Genomic DNA, 20,863 nt, shown 5'->3' on the forward strand with positions numbered 1-20,863 from the left:
AAAATATTTAAATAATTATCCTATGACTTAATTAAACTCAGGCAAATTGCCAACAAATTTTTAAAAAACGTTAAACAATCTTGTATGTCAATCTCCTTCTTTCCACTTTGCAGACGGTGCCAATCTTCAGTTGAGACAAGAAAAGGTCAGTTCTCCTAATTTGATATTTATGATAGTTACACGCTGTCTTACATATGGTTTGTTAGAACAATAAGTATATAAACTAAGTAAAAGCGTCAGTACAGACAAGTTAATGGTCTTTTTCGGAGAATCCACCTATTGTCAAAACACATCAATACCTCTTGTTTATTACCTTTGCACAGATATATAATATATATATTTATGGGGCAAAGAAGTAATTCAAACAGTGTGGACAATGAGGCTTGTTAAATTTTCGAGGCAATCCGCCCCTTTATCAAAACACAAAAAATACAAATACAATCACATAATATATATAAGAAGTACTGGAAATACAATAAAATACAATAAGAATAATGTTTCTTATTGTTGGTCGCATAGCGTTCTAGTGTTGAACATGATACAGTCACGCTAGTATCCGCATTCGGCCCACGTTTGCCGAAGGGTTCATTGTTGTTTCTCCAGTTACTAAAACATTATTCTTATTGTATTTTATTGTATTTCCAGTACTTCTTATATATATTATGTGATTGTATTTGTATTTTTGTGTTTTGATAAAGGGGCGGATTGCCTCGAAAATGTTTGTTGTAAAATAATTAAAATTAGTATTTACAACAATGTGTTCATGAAAATGCCTGAATGAATTTTCTATTTGTTATAGATAAGCACAACATCATCAGGAACATTTGACGAACTCGTGAAATTAATGGATCAAAAGATAAAAATATCTGAGGAGAAAATGGAGAAAAAGGTCGAAAAACAACTAAATGAATTAAACGAGCGCATAAAAGAACTTTCTGCCGAGTGCAATGAACTGAAGAAAGAATTGGAAGAGAAGAACAGAGCATTGGAAAGAAGCAGACGAGACCAAGAAATTCTTCAACAGCAGTTGAATCAGAAGACGGTAGAATTAGAAGCAGCGGTATTAGAAAAGCAAAGATTCGCGTCAGCAATAAATAAAATTAGGGGACAATTAGATGTCAGCGCTGAAAAAGGCATGTCCATGAGCAACACCAATCTTAAAAGTGCACAAATAATGAAAGAATAGTAGTTTTGTATTCTATACCCTAACTACCACCAACATCATCAACACTATCAAATTGACTTTGCAGCTTGTATGATGACACCGGGAACTGTATACTCAAGTCAGGTTATATTTCCCGATGCCGTTCTTGAAATCAGCAAGAAAACAGAATAACATTTGATTGATAGTTATTTCAAAGTTGAGTTTAACATTTACAAAGTTTATAAGTGCATCGTCGTCGAATGGAAGTTGTCAGTTGAGATGAAAATTTTACAACAACAGTTGAACTACCAATATTTGATTCTTCCTGATGAAATGGTTGCCAATTATACTTTGAAATAACGTATTAGCTTTATGTTTTCGTTTTTTTTTCGATGGCTCCATCTCTGCGATTTTGACAGAATTTTAAAGCAATTTTTTCTCGGAAACGGTGAAGCTGCATTATTATTTGAATTATTATATTTTCTATAGTTTTACTTCAATGTATTCTTACTACATTGGGTCTAAAGTAACAGTCAGTGCTGCCGAATTTTTAGTTGTTCTCTCGAGTTTTGTTATTTTCGAAGTTACAAGGAAAAGGGAAGTAATTGGTGCCGTCATTGGCAAAATTTCCGATACTTCGTGTTTTAATGAAATGATACAGAAACAAAATTGTGAATTATTTGTTCAGGAACCGAAGGGGCGGGGTAAAAGGTTGTCAAGTTGACTGAAATTTCCAAAAAACTTCTCAACCAAGATCAGAATGTATTCTTCATAGGTGGAAGGTTTCTTAGATGCTTTAACAAAATTGTGATTTTCATAATCCTTGGATTTCTAGGTTACTCCTGGGAGGGGTAAACTTGATATATAGTTTACAAAATGTATATAGGGAATGGAATGGAAACAATTCAAACTTGGTTAGATAATCAGTATGAAATGACGGTTTGAATGTATACACATATTGACTCCACCTTGCTGACACCCATGGGAGTGAACTACTTAATATATTGGTACATTGAATTGCGAGCTGTCGAGTTTTATGTGGTTCTTGCTTGGGCAGGGGTATAAGCATGAAGGTTTTTCTAGAAGGTTTGTAAATACTCAGAAACGTGACCATGTTATTTTAGCACTTACCGATATGTGATTTTGATGACAGGAACATTGTTAATCTTTATTTAAACATTGTCAATACTTTGATGTTTATTTAATTATATTATCTGTTTACAATACCTTTCTTCATAACAAAATATGTTTTACTTATCGAATCTTATTTCAGTATTGTTGATTTGAATGCACGCAGCAACATAGTGCAGTGCATGTAAAACAATGACAAAAAAACTAATTCTACATGTAGCTTATCTTCTTACTGTTGTGATATTTCTTATTGTCCAAATGAAGTAATTCATATCAATTATGTGTATTTCAATCAAGTGCTCATACAGAATTTCTGTACAAAATATTTGATATCTATAATTGTATTTGTATTATCTTATTGAAATATATTTTATAATAAATCGTAATAAAAGGATCTGATCATATCATGTTATATGTAGTAACTATACATTCATTTCATTTGTATTGTTTTGGTATTGTATGAACTGAGAGTCACTGCAGAGGTCACGTACAGGACAGTACGAAAGACAAAGATAGATAACTTTGATATACTGTTTTACGTAATTCAAATCTGTGTCATGTTTCTAAGACTTGGTGTCCTGAAAACGAACCACGATGCCGAGTCATCCTATGTATACAACAGAAGATGTCAAGCTTTACTTGTATGGCTTTTGATGAAGCAATTCATAAGATAAGAAATATGTCCCAACACCCCTTCCCTGAGAGCAGTTAATCAGTTCGTTAGAACTTGTGAACTGGCTGGAATTTTGGAAACATTTCGGAATACATGTCAAATAAGTATTACATAGTTTTCTGTTGGTATAATAATAATCAATAGTATCCGTGATTAATTAATTAAGCAATACCCACCTAACGTAAAACCTCAAGTTGGATATGTACCTCCCCACATGAAATCCGGAAAGTTAAAACCGGTAGTATCATCAATGATTAATCTACCAATTGAAATCATCTGGTAATTATCAGTTATTTTATTTGTTCATGCATACAAGTATTTATAACAAAATAATATATTTCATGCTTTCTGATTGGCTAAAATAGTATCACGTGATAAAAATTCATAATGACCGGCTGTGAAAAACAAGACTGGTAAAACAATAGATTAATCATGAATTACTTCCCTATGGTATTGTCCAATAGTGTCAAATGTCTTGCATGCAATTAAAACATGACAAGCAACAACTTTGGTTATACGAATATTACATTATCTGAAAATTAGTGTACAGAATGCAATTCAATGCATTAATTTACTTTTGATCGTGTGGTGTTTAAAAGGTATGATGAAATATTTACAAACGGGTCAAAATCAGTCTCTATCATTACATGTGCAATTGTTAGTCATCCTCTTTGCATTCTTATTAAAAATTAGAACATTATATTCATGATACAACTATAATAGCCTTTTTAGTTCTTAAATCTTAAACAAGTGATGCATGCCTTTTCATTTTCTCATTCACAGATGCTTTAAATTCACGTGTTATATCCTGAAGTTTATCCGATGCCTTGCATCTTCATGAGTTTCTGTTACAGAGAAATCAATTCAATTTTTGTATATTTCATTCTTTTTCTTTCGGGAATCCATTCATATACATGTATGATAACTTGTCAACGCACAGTGACAAAATGCATTTCTTTTGCGTCAAATTCATCTGCTCTAACGTCACGTTAATGTATAAATGTATGTAATCGTAGACCAACTTGATTAAACTATGTACCGATAATCTGACCATGCTTTCTTCCAAAGGAGGACAAGAGACACAATACATTGTTAACGCGTTAGATAATTTAATCCCACAATAAATCTACAAATCTATAATAAGTCATCGACGACACTTGGATATTAGATCCTCATTATAGTGCGACATTGTATTAATGTAAAGAACCCGAGATTCCAGCACTATATCTCTGTCGAACCGTGAAGTATTGTCTGATCGGCTCTTTAATTAGTCTGTGTGGCTCTAACAATAGACTGATAGCTCCATTGATGATTAAAAAGAAGAAGAAGAAAAAAGACACACACATATGAATGCAATAGTATACAACTTAAAAATAAGTTAATATAAAATGTACAAACATGAAACTCCCCGTTTTTTGTTTAAAACAACTTAAAACAATGATAAATAAATAGTGTACTATTGGAAATGATGTATTCAACGTTTGAAATGTGATTCTTTTTCTGGATTATTCTTGAAATCGAATGTACATTGTAGTTCGTAAGAAATGGTTATTTTTTTCGTTAGAATTAAGTTTACAAAGGCATAAAGAGATTTTATGAAATCATAGGTACATAGTTCTTTGATATCAGCTCCTCAATAGGAGATCAAGTTTATGTACTTGAAGTAAAACCATCTTTAGACCATTAAAATAAATATGTTATCAAGGAATGGAAGTGTCCAGAGTAAGGAGGTTTCTCTATTCTGTAGAATATACGTACTGGATATCCCTCCATCTGAAAAATATAAAATAAAACGAACGATAAAATAATTAAAAGTCTGTAGGCTGTCCGGTCAACATTCGGTATTGATACTGGGCATGTTACTGAGGTACTGTGTGTGTGTGTGTCGTTAAGTTAGAACAGTGTTTTCTATAGACCTTTGGGTACAAGCATATATTGACACTACGACGGCGGATTGATAAATAGCTATATAGTCACCCGATAACAAGTGTACATTTCTCTTTAAATGTTTTCTTGTGTCAGGCTAGGATGTTAAATACTTTCTTTAGATCTTGTTACATATGATATACCAGTCTGCTGAGCTAGGCATAGATTACAAACCCCAGTCAACCTGTGGAATTTGCTGATGGCAACATAACTTTGACAGCAATACGTGCATACGATTGAGGAGAAATAGTGAAATGTTAAGAAACGCTAACATGAAACACATATGATTTGACTGCTGGTAAGTATCAATACATATTATACATATATAATAATATATATAAATTCAATACAACTTATAAGCATAATTCAGTAGGGATGTATTTTTTGCTTTTGTTAATATATCGAGGCTCATAAAATCTACTCAACAAAGTGTATATTAACAGATTGCTCTACCATAGAACTTGCATATTTTTTAAACATGATGAATAATTATAATTATTTAATCAGACTTCACATAAAGGACAATTGATGAATATTCCTTTTCTGTATATGTACAGTAAAGCCAAATCACATAGGTAAGCAGACCTCTTGTGCCCATATATTAGCTATCTTAATTTAGATGCAAAATAACAGGATATATGAGATTCGTCTTTCTTGCGTTCTTGTCGATATTTGCCATTTGGAGTAGCTCTTTCTATGTCAAACTTGCGAACTTTCTCTGCTGTTGATAAATACTCGGAATAAACCTTCTATATAATATTCATCTTTAATATTTATCGATTCGATTCTCCAATACTGCAAGCTTGTACTGTGAATTTCATTATATCGTTTATATGCATTAATTATATAAATACATGTGTGGCCTTTAATGTAATATTTAATGGAAATCAATACGAGTGATTTCAAAGTAGCAGAAAAACATTTTACAGCTCTCCTATGAACTGTCAGTAAGCATGTATAAACAAGTCTGCCAAAGGGTAAAAGGATATTTGAACTTCTGTTTCGCTTATTGATAATACAGAGTTGAGTTTCATAATCTCTTTAATCTTCACATTCTTTTTACATTTAAAAGCTAAATGTTGTTAGCCTTCCGTTTTGTTATAATATGAGATAAAATCGAACCTCCTTGTCTCGAAGTCAGTATGGTAAAGACATAGTTCGAGATTTCCTGAGTGTTCGAGGTAACTGAGGATATTTTATAATGAATCTTAGGGCTGAATTTTTACTTCGAGATAAGCACGGTTTTCGTGTTATCAAAATTTGAGATAGCGATGATTGACAGTATTAGTGGTGCGATGCATTCGTGCATCCTTTTATTCTATCCTCGTATAGCTAGAAAAAAATAAATAGAAAAAAATCACTGTCGACTCTAAATGATATATTTATATATTATTAAGTCATTTTAATGGACAATATTTGCCAAACATGTTACATAAAAGTTTATACTTGATGGTGAAGAAGCAATTTATGGTCAGGATAAACAAATATAAAGGGGACTGTAAATGTGTGGTCATGGCTGGTCTGGCCGGAACAGTTTAACACACTTGCTTTTCAACTAGGCAGCCAGAGTTCGATTCCCCGATCTGACGTGAAAGGGTATGGGGTCACTTATCTGACCACGTGGATTTTCCTCTGTTCCTTCCACAGTAAGACTTCTAGCAAGCTACCATCCGGGTCAACAAACGTGATTATCATAAGTTGATATAACTTGTTTCGCAATTGCTGTAAAATAAATAATGTTTACATTTGTAAATGTATGCATCTCCAAACAAACAAAAACAGCTTAAGTAGTCTTTTCTTTTGCTGTTTCCTGTAATGGCAGGGCTACAAATGATGGGTGTTTATTTTATATACAGGCCTGGTACGCCAACAGAAAATTCTGCCTTTGACGATGGAACAATATCTATTCACAGGTATATTTGATATTTATGAACCTTTTAAGATTTATCGACTTTAATTTCCGTTGTCTGAACATTTAAATTGTAGTATAGATTTACTCTAAGCTAGGCGTTTTAAATCTTTATAACTTGGTAGACAGTCTTATATCAACGGTAAGGATTTGCGAAGACATCAGCTATAAACACTTTCCAATAGAAGTTAACTTCAGTCCCCTAGCTAGCATCACCGACGAGTCCAAGAAGAACCAAACAGCTGTATGATGTAGCTTAACTCATTGTTAGCCCTATAGTATTAATCCAGTCAGTCAGCATGAAAAGGATGTTAATATTTGTGTCTTTTGTCCTTGTAGATGCAAAAGACAAAAAGCAAATTTCACAAGTACCAATTGTAATGGGAATACCATTACAGAAGTACGCCAAATGCCCCCATAGTTCCGAAGATGTAAATATGATGACTATGACACTCAAACCCACACGGTTGAATTTATCTAAATGTCGACCAATCAGAGTCCAGTAAATGGCGATCATTTTGTTAAAATGTGAAACTGAGGTAAAATGACCGATATCTAATAGTGTTCCTATATACCAAATTTCATCAAAATCTGACGATATTTAAATTTTGACCAATCAGATGGCAGGAAATGACCGCCATTTTGTTTGAATGTGAAACTGTTGTTACAAAAGTGATCCATACGGTGTACCTACAGTCCTGCATACCGAATTTCATCGCAATCGGACGATAATTAAATTGCGACCGATCAGAGGCTAGGACATGAAACATGAAACATGAAACTGAGGTTACGAAAGTGTCCCATGGTTGACTTATATATCGAATTTCATCAATTCGGACAATATTTAAACATTGATCAATTTCGACCGTTCCGAAAAAATTGTCCACTGCACACACCCTGACCATAAGAACCCTTGCGTTAAGTTTAATTAATAAAATTCCTTCCGGAAGATTTCGAGAATATTACGGCGGAAGAAGAATAATCGGAAAATTAGAATAATAACTTAAAGTCCCCCACTCCGTATCATTTTGAGGTTCGTCTTTCTCGTCAGTGAAGCTAAGGGGTTGAAGTGTGTATACCCAGGAGAAATTCCAAATAAAACGAAAGGAATGCCAGTAACCTCGTTTTAACGTCAAACTTATTTTGACGTCATGGCAAAGGCGTGACGTAATAATACGAGAGCTTATCTTAATAACTTTGTTGTATTTACAACTTTCAGTAGATTATTGAGCCCTGTTTTCGTGCTTCAAATTTGATCCCGACACTTTATCACTAGTCCTCAACCGCTGGGTTGCGGGTTCGAAACCCACGTGGGGCAGTTGCCTGGTATTGACTCTCCTCCACCTCCAAAATCAGGCACGTCCTTAAATGACCAGGGCTGTTAATAGGACGCTAAGCAAAATAAACCAAACCAAAGCTTCAAATTTTCGTTGCCAGTGTAATTAACTTGTTATACCAAGAAACAATCTTTTAAAGGTATATTGGTCCTAAATTATGCAAGGTTAAAGTATAGCATGTTCATAAAATATGTACGGTAATTATATATATATATATATATATCCGTCCTTCAAATTCGATATGCTCATGTGTGTTACACCAGAAATTACCACGTAAGTATAGTGGATATCCACGCCTGTTCATAACACCTTAAATAATGTGCATAGTCCAATCAAATGTTCCACCAAGCATGACCTAAAACTCATGATCACCTCTACAGAATGAAAGAACCGTCATACCAGAAAATTAAATCCCTGTTATCGAATTAATTCGGAGTGTAAATAGATCTATGTACGAGTATACCTACGAATGGTTATATGTACTTACTGGTTTGTGGCCCTATAGTGTCAAGGACTTGTCGTCTGACAACGATGGCCCGGTACATAGGATATGGATGTTTGTTACCCTTCTCACTCGGTCGATAGTTCTATTGACGTAACGCTTTTGTTGTGTATTGGGACATCTATTGTTCAGCTATGATGTCTTCGTCTTGTAGGTTCATTCGATGGTCAAGCAGCCCTAGAATTCAAACTGACCTATGGTTCAGGGACATGGAAAAGAGGAACTAACATACACAACAGGCATGATTCTATGGATCAGAAGATCTTTTGTATGAGAAAATGTGAATATTCGTTTAATGTAATCAATTTCTCTGGAACAATATACATATACATTGTAGCGGTGCTAATCAACGAATGAATAACGGACACACGTGATAATGTCCATTGAGTGACCAAAGTGAAAGTTCTTTATTGAAACCATAAATCAACTGAGCAAAGATGCTGACGAATGACGTATCCAGTGACATAGAGAAGATCATTAAGGTACGTAATCATGTACAATTGCATACAATTATATATATATTCCATAAAGGTATCTAGTAATACACAATGTGATGAAACCTTAAACTCAGGAATAATGTTATGTTAATGAATGATGTTAAAAAAATCATAAACACACAGTAGTATGTAATAGTTTACAAAATGTTATAATGTATATGTGACACCTAGGTACGTAATGGATTATCATATATACGTTATACAACGATGGAACCATTAAAGAACGTAATAATGTACATTATCATACAACCATATACCCCATAGAGATACATAATTATGGAAAAACGTTATAATCTATAGACCCCATAGAGTTACGTTATAATGTAAAATGTGTAACAACCATATATCCCAGCGTTACGTTATAATGTAAATTATCATACAACCATATACCCCATAGAGATACATAATTATGGAAAAACGTTATAATCTATAGACCCCATAGAGTTACGTTATAATGTAAAATGTGTAACAACCATATATCCCAGCGTTACGTTATAATGTACATTATCATACAACCATAGACCCCATAGGGATACATAACTATGGAAAAACGTTATAATCTATAGACCCCATAGAGTAACGTTATAATGTACATTATCATACAACCATAGACCCCATAGAGATACATAACTATGGAAAAACGTTATAATCTATAGACCCCATAGAGTTACGTTATAATGTACATTATCATACAACCATATACCCCATAGAGATACATAACTATGGAAAAACGTTATAATCTATAAACCCCATAGAGTTACGTTATAATGTCAAATGTGTAACAACCATATATCCCAGCGTTACGTTATAATGTACATTATCATACAACCATATACCCCACAGAGATACATAACTATGGAAAAACGTTATAATATATAGACCTCATAGCGTTACGTTATAATATAAATGTGTAACAACCATAGATCCCAGCGTTACGTTATAATGTACATTATCATACAACCATATACCCCATAGAGATACATGGAAAAACGTTATAATCTATAGACCCCATAGAGTTACGTTATAATGTAAAATGTGTAACAACCATAGATCCCAGCGTTACGTTATAATGTACATTATCATACAACCATAGACCCCATAGAGTTACGAAATTATGTGAACACGTTCTACAACTATAGAACACATAGAGAAAAGTAATCATGGGAAAACATTCTACAGCCATAGAACCCATAAAGATACCTAATTATGTGAACACGTTCTACAACTATAGAACACATAGAGAAAAGTAATCATGGGAAAACATTCTACAGCCATAGAACCCATAAAGATACCTAAGTATGGGAAAACGTTATACAACCATATACCCCATAGAGAAAAGAAATTATGGGAAAACATTCTACAGCCATAGAACCCATAAAGATACCTAATTATCGGAAAACGTTATACAACCATATACTCCATAGAGAAAAGAAGTTATGGGAAAACATTCTACAGCCATAGAACCCATAAAGATACCTAATTATGGGCAAACGTTATACAACCATATACCCCATAGAGAAAAGAAGTTATGGGAAAACATTCTACAGCCATAGAACCCATAAAGATACCTAATTATCGGAAAACGTTATACAACCATATACTCCATAGAGAAAAGAAGTTATGGGAAAACACTCTACAGCCATAGAACCCATAAAGATACGAAATTATGGGATACGTTATACATCTAAAGACCCCATAGAGTTACGTTATGATGTACAATGTGTAACAACCAAAGACCACAGAGTTACGTTATATTGAACACTGTTATATGAACATAAATGTCATTAATGTACTTGCTAATGAACCATGAAAAATACGTATGAATCAACAATGTTATACATTAAAAACCCGGTAACTCGACGTAGGTAATGTGATCAGTGAGCCTCTCAAGGCTAGACGACTACTCATTTAACCCTGTCATTATATCTTGGCTTGGGAACAGTAAATAACGCTGGTTCTGTTGTCGTAAAACATGTCTGAACCTTAAACAATTTTAAAACGAAAACAAACAATTGACGACAATCTAACGCGTTTACGATGATTTTTGAAAGCATAAAAAAAAATCGATTTTTGGTATTAACATGTATGTTTTATGTAATGTGAGTATACATATGTCATGATTCACAATGACATTTATACAACAGTATTCTGAGAGACATTCCTTCGTTCAGACATCAGAAACGTGCAAAATGCTATCGATAAAGTATATACCCGAATGAGGATGAGTTTTTGTGCCTATCATTTATGAAAGTAGATGTACAGAAAAATGACGTTTCGTACACAAATACCGTCTGCCTTTGCGGTAATTAGGGATGCTTCGGGTCGAATTGAGAATTTTGAGGATATAATACTGAAAGCACTTTGTGTTTTCCTTGAGAGTATAACTTCCGTATTAAAGTAAAGAGGATAACTTTTACTACTTAAGGGAAAAAATAAACATTTCCCATTAAGTTTTATTTTGCGACTTACACTTTATTTAAACAAAGGAATGTCCCTTTAATCACTCTATCGTTCTATTAATTCCCTGCTGCATAAAGCAACACAATCAGATATTGTATAACTGCTGAAGTCACCACAATGCTGAAAGTAAACTGCTGCAAATCATGGACACTCCCGGATCGATATGGAATGTACAATGTTTTGAATGTAAAGTAAAACTGTTATAATACTGAGAGGAAAAGAACCATTTTTGAAATATATATATATATATAACAAAAACCGTTATTCAGCAAATGTGTACTTTTGGAAATAAGATGGAATTTACCATTTATGGGTTTCAGTTTAAAATATATTTATTATCAATCAAACAATGAACAAGGGATTGGACACGAGTTATTTAAACTAATCTACCCCTTCTCCACTCTCGTAACGATGTCTTTAACGAGGTCTTGTCTTGATAATTTAAATATTTAATTTTAGCTTTCACATCTGATGGCGTTTACTTTACATAAAAAACATCGATCAAATAAAACACTCACCAGATATAAAAATATAATAAGATAAGGTCTATTGTAAAGAAGTAGATTATTTAAATGCCCTGGTGCAAGGATTCGGTACCATACATTAGGTATACACATGTGCACTACTGTTTTGATTGATTGCCAATTAAGACGAAATACGTAAGTGAAATAAATGTACCATTGAATTAAATCCAGCATGGAACCTTAATATAGCAGCACATACTTAGTAAACGTAATCGCAATCAACCTTTACAAGTTGCCATAAGCATTTAGTTGATATCGCGTTGTGTATTAATTTATACACCAAAATGTTTAAGGCCTTGTATTGATATTGTGCTATGATAATCAATATCGGTCACAGTGTCATAGGATCCAGTTTGTGGAGTTGATGGCCCCGTTAACAGCCAGGGTCATTTTGAGGCAATGTATCCATGTAGTAGTTGGTGACTACCTGACTGTATAACATACGGGATGCCAAATGCATGCAATGCAGAGCAATAAGAGTAAGACTCTTGCTCATGGACAAAACTACAATAGAACACACCGGTCCCTTTCTTAATTTCCCGATAAATACGAATTGAAATGGGTAGGGATTGTCGAACCGGCAACCTAGGATATTCACCCTTGGGTTATGTGGCCGACTATTGAAGCCCCCAGTACATATATACCGTATGAGATGAAATTCATCATGCATAGTATTGTGGCATGTCTGCATGTTTTTGAATGTTACTATATGCATAACACATTAACTCTTTAAAGTATCCACTCTAACACAAGTTTAAAGATAACTACCTGGTAAGGTTGGCGATGCATGATTGTGTACTATTAGCATTTCTCACTCAGTATTCACTCTTCACATTAACAGTTCTCTCAAAACTTGACAGAATACACCATAATCATAATCATGATGGGGAAAATACTGTACCAACAACGGTAAAAAGTATTTTCTTCTTCAAAGGGGAACCAAATTTTCAGGTCAACAACCTTAACCTGGAGATATTCATGGTGGTAGGAACGTTCTCATATCTCATTATCGAAATTCCAACAAATCTTTTCATATCTATTCAAACATAAAAAAAAACAACATTTACCTTAGTTAAATATAATTGTATACCAATTACCTTAACATCAAAAATTAGTTGAAAACGATTAGAAAACACTTTTCAGTTTTCAAAAGTGTCCATTCAACAGCCACTTGTAAAATCTGCCTATGTTTGACTGACTTCTTTTAGTTCCAGTACAACGAATGTTTAACCACTAAACACAGGTATCTGTTTGTTGACAGGGGGCGATCAAAAGTGCCTTTGTGTATCTGTTACAATAAGGAGAAGGTCATTAAATTTCTAGTGTATTGTAAATTTGGTCAGGTAGTACTTATATCTATATATAAACGGGTCGTGCGGTAAAGCACATGGGCATGAGGAGATTAAATTTATCAAAATGATCATGAAGGCCATCTTACCGATAAGAAACACGCTCCAGAAGGAAGGATGTGGTATTTATCAAATTGTTTTATGTCTAGGAGACGACCTAGAGGCCAGATAGCTTTAGCCTTAGCGGGAATAAACTTTTGTTTGACCCTGTGTTGAAAAATATATTTAAAAGGAAAACATGTTATCGATATTATGTATAGGTGATACGATCGTTATTTCATTGTTAAAACATAAACAAACATACTACCTTAGCCGATACCAATTACCGCTATACAAACATGTGTGAACCTGATTAAACTACACTGTAGGCAATACATTGATCTTTGTTAATTTAGTGTTTTCGTAATATTATAGTTTAATGATTGAATTGATTTTGGCAGAGAAACTGGAAGTTCAGAATTTACATTCTCAAAATTAGTATACGCCTCTTATCCTATTCCTGCATTTGCCCTGAAACAGATTGCTTGGTGTATAATGAATAGTTGCATGTACACATCTACCATTTAAATATATGTAATTGCGATAAATAAGGTAATGACTTGGGTTTTAGGTAATTAAATGCACTCAATTAAGAACGTTCCAAATATCGATATAACTAAAAAAAAGTTCGTGGTACTCCATTGTGCACATTTAAAAGGAACTTAATTGAAAAGTCTTCAATCTTTTTTATTCAAATTATAAAGCACACTAGGACACACCATACAACGACGGTCTCTGTCAGCTAGATTGCAAATAAAAATATTCATTATTGAAATTAAAAAATATCTAATAGTCATTGAGCAAATATTATTTCTACATCACAATGCTGAGAGGATAAAATGAAAATATAAAACTGCGGTTGAGATATGCTTTGCTTTGATTAACTATATATATGCCATTAAGTTGAGGAAGTCAATTTGCTACACTTTAGTTCTATTATATGGCAAAAATACATTAGGTGCTATATTTAAAATCATATCGACGCCTAATACCTACACACATGATACATTTTAAAAGAATAGAAGGCAGATAGATATAGCACCAGTATGTACAGCTCAATATATATATATAAAAAAACCCAAAAAACCAAAAAACAAAAACTTTGATACAATGCTGTGCAGACGCAGGCTATACAGTATGTAATGGCATAAATTAACTATATCTTGAAAATATATTCAGCATGTATTGTACCACACAATGATTAAACGATATAACTAAATCCTTTCTTATTTGATATATCTTTATTCTCTATAAGTCTCTCTTTTGCCTAATTTCTTTATTTCTTTTGTATGCCAATCTTTTGCTTGACAAATGATGACAGTATAACGAGAACTGTAAAGGAAATATGATCGAAGCCGTATTGGCTGTCGGTTTGTTTACCTGACGGTGAAATATATATGATACATTTATATGATACACTTCATATGTATACATCTGTGTGTTTACCAGGCACTTAACGCCTTTACACTGTATCAGTACAGTCATTAAGGATACATTATGGGAGAATTTCTTTTATTTTGTATTATTATTTATAAACAAATATTAATTATACATTTATGCCATAATTAAAACGTTTACAGCTACACATGAACAAACAATTAAAGAGAAGGGCTGCATTATAGATGACCCTGATTCGCTACAGCTAAAGTGAAAATGGCATGTCAATATTAAACAAGTTATGTTAACGCTATATAAGCAAACACATTTCCGGAACATTAAGGATGGGTCCTGCTTTATAGTCACACGCATTTGATCTAAGTACCCCATATACATGTAACACGTAAAATGATACGCATTTTGAAAATAAACTTCGATATACATAATGTATACCTTTATCTAAGATGATTATCCTGAATCAAAGGGGATCATCCTAACATGTCAATGAAGCATATAACATCATTTCTGCTCCCAGATATGTGAGACTCTCAATATAAGATGCCTGGTGGGGACCACGTTGGTCGTGTCAAACTCCCTCACTTCCACGGCACCAGCCTCAAAAGCAAAACAATAATTTGAAAAATAGTTCATAACTCATGCCAGTCAAAAATCCTAAAATTAATTATAAAAAATTCGCATTTCAAGAAAACTGTAGTATATTCGGATAGCAAACATAACCATATGACGTTAGCAAAGGAAACGGACATGGAAATCCACGGCTGTATGAACTATGACTAGGGAAAACCCCCAGGGCCCACACATCAGTCGCCTCTAACTACCATGCAGTGATTTACAATTGCTCTTTTCCACTCCAAGATTCACATGCATTTCGAACTATAATAAATATATTATCAAGGCTTTTAGGGCCAACGACATACGTTTATCACTATTTGTCAAATGGCGCCAATCTGTATAATGCCACGTTCTGTATAAATGGTTTCTACCAACCAATGTGGCGTTGGTGTTAACCAACCGTTTAGTTGTTATATATGGTCATATAAAAAAGTGAATTTGCTGGAAGGTGTTGGAACGTACGACTCAACACTGAAACATAAAATGATATCTATGTATGTGTCGATATATAACGAGAATGACATATGACAGAAAATTATCATCTTAGCGGGATCGTAGGATAGATATAGATTGTTACGGGTCACACGAGTATAGATTCACACAGAATATAGACCGGTATCACGGTTCACACAGGCTATTTGATATTTTGATATTGTCATGGGCAGGACTGGCTAGACCCTATTGACAATGCATGGCACTGCGTCAAAAATGCCGACCTGGTAACTCAATCTTCCAGATCTACTGATCACATGGTTATATCTATCAGATTTAAAGACGATCACACTCGTGTGGCCCTCCGTGAAGTCAGTTATATCTTCACATATCAGCATGTGTTAGGCAGACATCGGGGTACTTTTACACGAATGTCTTTGGATAACAAGGTACATGCTGGGATGCTATCAGAGATCTGATGAAAAGTGCGAAGTGATTTAAATGAAGGCGGGTCGAATTTTAAAAATCTCGCGAAGAAACCGAAAATGCTGTTTAATAATACTCATTTTCTTGTTCAACAGCTTAACAAGTGTTTTCAACGTATATTTGGATCTACTGATATTTTTCCTCTATATTTTCCCATTTTCATACTTTTTAACTTTTTAAAAATTCGACTTTCAGAATTAGTAACGCAATTTGATAGCGAATGCATAGCAATTTTATAATGACTTCTTTCTCCACTTTCAGACACAGCCGGTAGAATCAAGTCCACCAGGAGACGATTATGTCGGTCGAGGAGATCTTCCTGGCAAACTTTCGGCCTTCGAGAAGCTTATCCGCCATGCTATTTCCAGATTCTCCATGGATCGTGTCTATGATCTACTCCGAATCGTCACAACGGAATTAAGAACTCAAACAGCTGCACAAGAAGCGGCTGCTGCAGCGGCGGCGTTAGCGGCAGCTGCAGCAGCAAATGAAGAGGAAGAAGAGACGACCGATGGCCATGATGATGACACAGAAAGAGACAAAGAAGGAGAATCAAGCCCCGAAAATGACGACGAAAAGGAAAGTTCTTCGGTAAAGGATGTTGACAATAAAAGTGTAAAAAGTGATAAATCAAATAGAAGTTCTGATCGAGCCTCTGTAAAATCGGCAAAAAGCAGTGACAGTTCGAACGAAACAACTGAAAAAATACCTTCAAAAAATGAAAAAGTAACTAAAACAGTTAGCATTACTTCTCTAAAGCAGGTTCGTGATATCATCAAAGGTCTAGAATTAATAGAGGCAGGGGATGGAAAATTGACTGATCGGCAAATTGTAGCTTTGCGGCACTATGCAACTTTCGCTAAGGATTTGGCGTATTTGTGCGAGTCAAAGACTTATTTCTATGACAACATATACTGGTCTCTTCTCCAAGACTTCTATGATCCGAACGAACCAATCGAATCACGAACAAGCCAAAGTCCACCAGACAATGAAAAACACAATACATCCCCGGATTCGTCTGGAACTCGCAAAAATAGAAAAATGAAAAATTCCAATCGTCTTCCGAAAAATAACGGAAAGAAACCAGAAGCTCCGAAAGAAAGCGACAGGAAACGCATACACAATGTCGTTAGTGAAGTAGAAGAAACTATGTCAAAATGGTCTGGCTTGTTGGAGGAAGAGGATCAGAAACTGGAATATTTCGATCAGGACAGTCATCACGAAGTAGTACACTATTTACATTGTGCTCCATTTGAACTTGTGTTCCGAGTTGTTCCCGACGTGTTTATTAAGTGTTACCGAGCACTCGATCTGTCCCGAGAGTGGATCAAGATTGCAGAAAGAATATACAAAGGTAGGCTTCCTCTTCGGCGGAAAGTAACACAAGATGAGGAACCAGTCGAAACTGTTCAAGAGGAAGAGCAAAAGAATGATGTTCAGGAAACAGAGGAGGCGGAAAGAAAGTCTATGGAAGCTACGGTGGAGACTTATAATAATCACATGCAAAAGATAAAAGCAAGAATTGGTAATGTCACCGAGGTCCTTCAATCTCACGAAAGTCAAATGACGGAGTTGACAAAAGAGATGCAAACGTTGAAAACTAGGGAAGACAGAGTTGATAAACTTAATGCTAACTTCGAAAGAGCTGATAGCAAACTCCAAACTGCCCAAAAGGAATTCTCAAAATATCTCAATGAAAGACAGAAAACAATTGATGAAATCGCAGACATACCGCCGGGAAGTTTACAACATTCGGAACTGTCAAAAAGAGCAGAAAGTCTTGATAAAGAACTAACAAAAAGACAAATCGAACTAGGTTTGCTAGAATACCAGAAATCTGTAGTTCAGGAAGACTTTCTATTAGAACTGGAATTACGGCCAAATTTTATTCATTTTGTCGGCGACGTTCAAGGGAAAATTACAGACATCAAGACAGATGCTCATAAGAAGAAAAATGAAAAGAAAAAACTTGAAAAGCAGTTATCTTTGATGATAACTAACACAGATAAGGTAAAAGCTGTTATGGCGGAATACCTAGGCCGTGAACCTAACGATAGTGATATGGAGATCGCTGTGCGTTTAGCGAGTGTAGGAGAAGCAGATGACAATGACGAAGAACCACAGGAAAATGGCCAAGTTTCTGATGATGGAACTGATTATTGGCAAAAAGAAACCAAGAACTACGATTCTGATGGAAGTGTAGGATTAGACTCGGACCAAAGTTTCGTTTCAGTATCAGACGACGTAGATCTCACAGAATTCCTTCCATCTAATGTTGTATTCGGTGAGATGTCGTCTGCTGACAGAAAAATGGCGGGAAAGACGGGTGGTTCTAAAATTTCGGCGAAAAGGAAGGCTTACATTCCTCAGTCATCACAACAATTTTCTGATGCGATGCGAGTTCTTTCCCCGAACAGTAATCCTACATCTCAAAGAGGTTATACTGGACCGAAGAAACTAAAGCCACATTCCAAAGTATATAAACAGATGCATGCCACCAGTTACAGGCCATCATGATACAACCACACAACTATATATATATTAGATTTCGTAAGATTTCGTATTTAATCTTCCCTTCGAGCTGCCTTTCACCATATTTGAATAAACGTGTGGGAAAATAATCCTGGAGGCTTGGAATGACGATCAATTCATGGTAAATTATAATTAAAATTTAATTTACATGAATATATTAGAAATATAAAAAACATGACAACATAATGATTACAACATAACGCATGTTGAGTTGTTCATCTACTGTTAATGTGATTCACAATAACTCTGATTAACATAAGGTGGGTAGGAGGAACTACCAAATGAAGTAAGTGATAATGGACATCAACGATGTAGTTAGGAATTACATGGAAGTTTACTTTCTAAAGCAAGAGAATGTGTTTCTACTGGATATATAGATACATGTGGGTATAATTTACTCCTGTGGAAATCAAACATTTTTGGATATATATTAATTTTGTGCATTCCCAAAGAAAGCAAAATGACGCTGTTACGTCTTCTGACTGGCTAGATAAGGTGTATAATTATGTTCCAACTAAGGAATACTTTGTTGTGTTTAAGCTAGATCATATTATATACGTATTAACTTGAATTATGTTGAACGTTAAGAGAATTATAAAAGTCAATAATCAGTATACAGTTACAATGACATGAAGATTTTATTTAAATTGTCCGTTTTAATGTTTTTTAAAGAAACTTATAAATCTTCTGAGAAATCATTTTGCAGTTTTTTCTTATTTACATGTATCATTATTTTTTGTTCTGCTCCAGAAAATGTAAAAACAGCAAACACTATAAACAACAATAAAATGAACGAGTAATTAATGAATAGGATTAACATGTTAATATGTTTAATTTCGCGTACCGCATATCTTAAATCGAGATTTCATCTATCTGAAATATAGGAAAAGGACATTTTTCTATAATGAAAATGTGCTTCAGCCACACCAACCCACATAACTGTGAAGGTATTTTTATATAGCAGCAACTATACAGCATATTTTATATACTTTTAAATAAAGTCTTTGAAAACTTCTGTGTGTGAAGGATGTTCACGTTAATTTCACTACTAAATAGCTCGCGATGAATATTCATATACATGTAGTTTATACGTGTAGACTGTATACATGTATATGAATATTTCAACTTTGACCTCAAAAACCATGATACATTTGATATCCTATTTATATCCTACATGGGAATTTTAAATTACAATACGATACGTCTTTATCACACATAATTAGGTCCATTATTAATTGACCCTAATATCTGTCTCATTTGTCTTCTATAAATAGCAACATAATGGTTTAGTTTTACCAAGACTTCTTACTACCATTTGCAGCATTATATATAGGTTATAGTAGCGATATGACACTGTCTACTCTAGCTAAAATCTAATTATTAAAGGTGGATTTAAATAAAGTTTGGTGGTGAGGTAGTCCTACTGACTTCAGAGGGCTTTTAAGGGCCGATAAAAGGATCCATTCCCAATTGAAATGATTTCATATTTTAACCAAATTCCCCGTAGTTTTATCATGAAACTTCTTTCCCAATTCACCAATTTTCTTCCCAAAATGAGACAAAAAGGCCCCTTACCAAATCAGTGAAAAAAGGCCTATTACACCATCAAACTGCCAATTTCTCTTCCGACAGAGAGTTTATCAGAACAGCCTTAATTCAATACAAAACAAAGACCTTCCAAAGTCCGTAAATTTTACCATTCGATGTACATTTATAAATACCTTAAAAAGTTTTTAAATACTAATCCATTTATAGATTTCTTGGTCGTATCGACCAATATACTCTAATTACTTTAAAATCAAAGGACAGGAAAGAAAACTCTACACACAGCATAAAAACAAGGAAATTTTATCACTAAACTGATAGTGTTAGCGTTATATGATAATTTCAATTTTCCTATTGTGAATTTTAC

The 20,863-nt window shown here is 34.2% G+C and overlaps 2 protein-coding genes across 3 annotated transcripts; both read left to right on the forward strand.

Moving 5' to 3' along the window:
* The first annotated feature begins 81 nt into the window (after positions 1-81).
* Positions 82-2,584, forward strand: LOC117344109 (radixin-like). Its single transcript, XM_033906756.1, has 2 exons — positions 82-145; positions 800-2,584. The coding sequence occupies exon 2, from the start codon at positions 845-847 to the stop codon at positions 1,184-1,186; it is 342 nt and encodes a 113-aa protein (XP_033762647.1). The 5' UTR covers positions 82-145; positions 800-844; the 3' UTR covers positions 1,187-2,584.
* A 2,369-nt stretch (positions 2,585-4,953) lies between these two features.
* LOC117344196 lies at positions 4,954-19,649 on the forward strand. Of its 2 annotated transcripts, XM_033906857.1 has the most exons (3): positions 4,954-5,172; positions 8,777-9,104; positions 16,681-19,649. In XM_033906857.1, the coding sequence occupies exons 2-3, from the start codon at positions 9,060-9,062 to the stop codon at positions 18,934-18,936; spliced, it is 2,301 nt and encodes a 766-aa protein (XP_033762748.1). In that variant the 5' UTR covers positions 4,954-5,172; positions 8,777-9,059; the 3' UTR covers positions 18,937-19,649. The 2 variants fall into 2 exon arrangements, with proteins under 2 accessions (XP_033762748.1, XP_033762747.1); XM_033906856.1 differs by lacking the exon at positions 4,954-5,172 and having other exon boundaries at positions 8,631-9,104.
* The last annotated feature ends 1,214 nt before the right edge of the window (positions 19,650-20,863 follow it).

Source organism: Pecten maximus, chromosome 15, assembly GCF_902652985.1.
Source record: "Pecten maximus chromosome 15, xPecMax1.1, whole genome shotgun sequence".
In the NCBI taxonomy this organism is placed as follows: Eukaryota; Metazoa; Mollusca; class Bivalvia; order Pectinida; family Pectinidae; genus Pecten; species Pecten maximus.

Excerpts from the sequence above, each read along its gene's own strand:
- LOC117344109 (XM_033906756.1), top strand. The coding sequence starts at position 845 with ATGGATCAAAAGATAAAAATATCTGAGGAGAAAATGGAGAAAAAGGTC.
- LOC117344196 (XM_033906857.1), top strand. The coding sequence starts at position 9,060 with ATGCTGACGAATGACGTATCCAGTGACATAGAGAAGATCATTAAG. Across the intron at positions 9,105-16,680 it reads ACATAGAGAAGATCATTAAG|ACACAGCCGGTAGAATCAAG; the intron begins GTACGTAATCAT and ends CTCCACTTTCAG.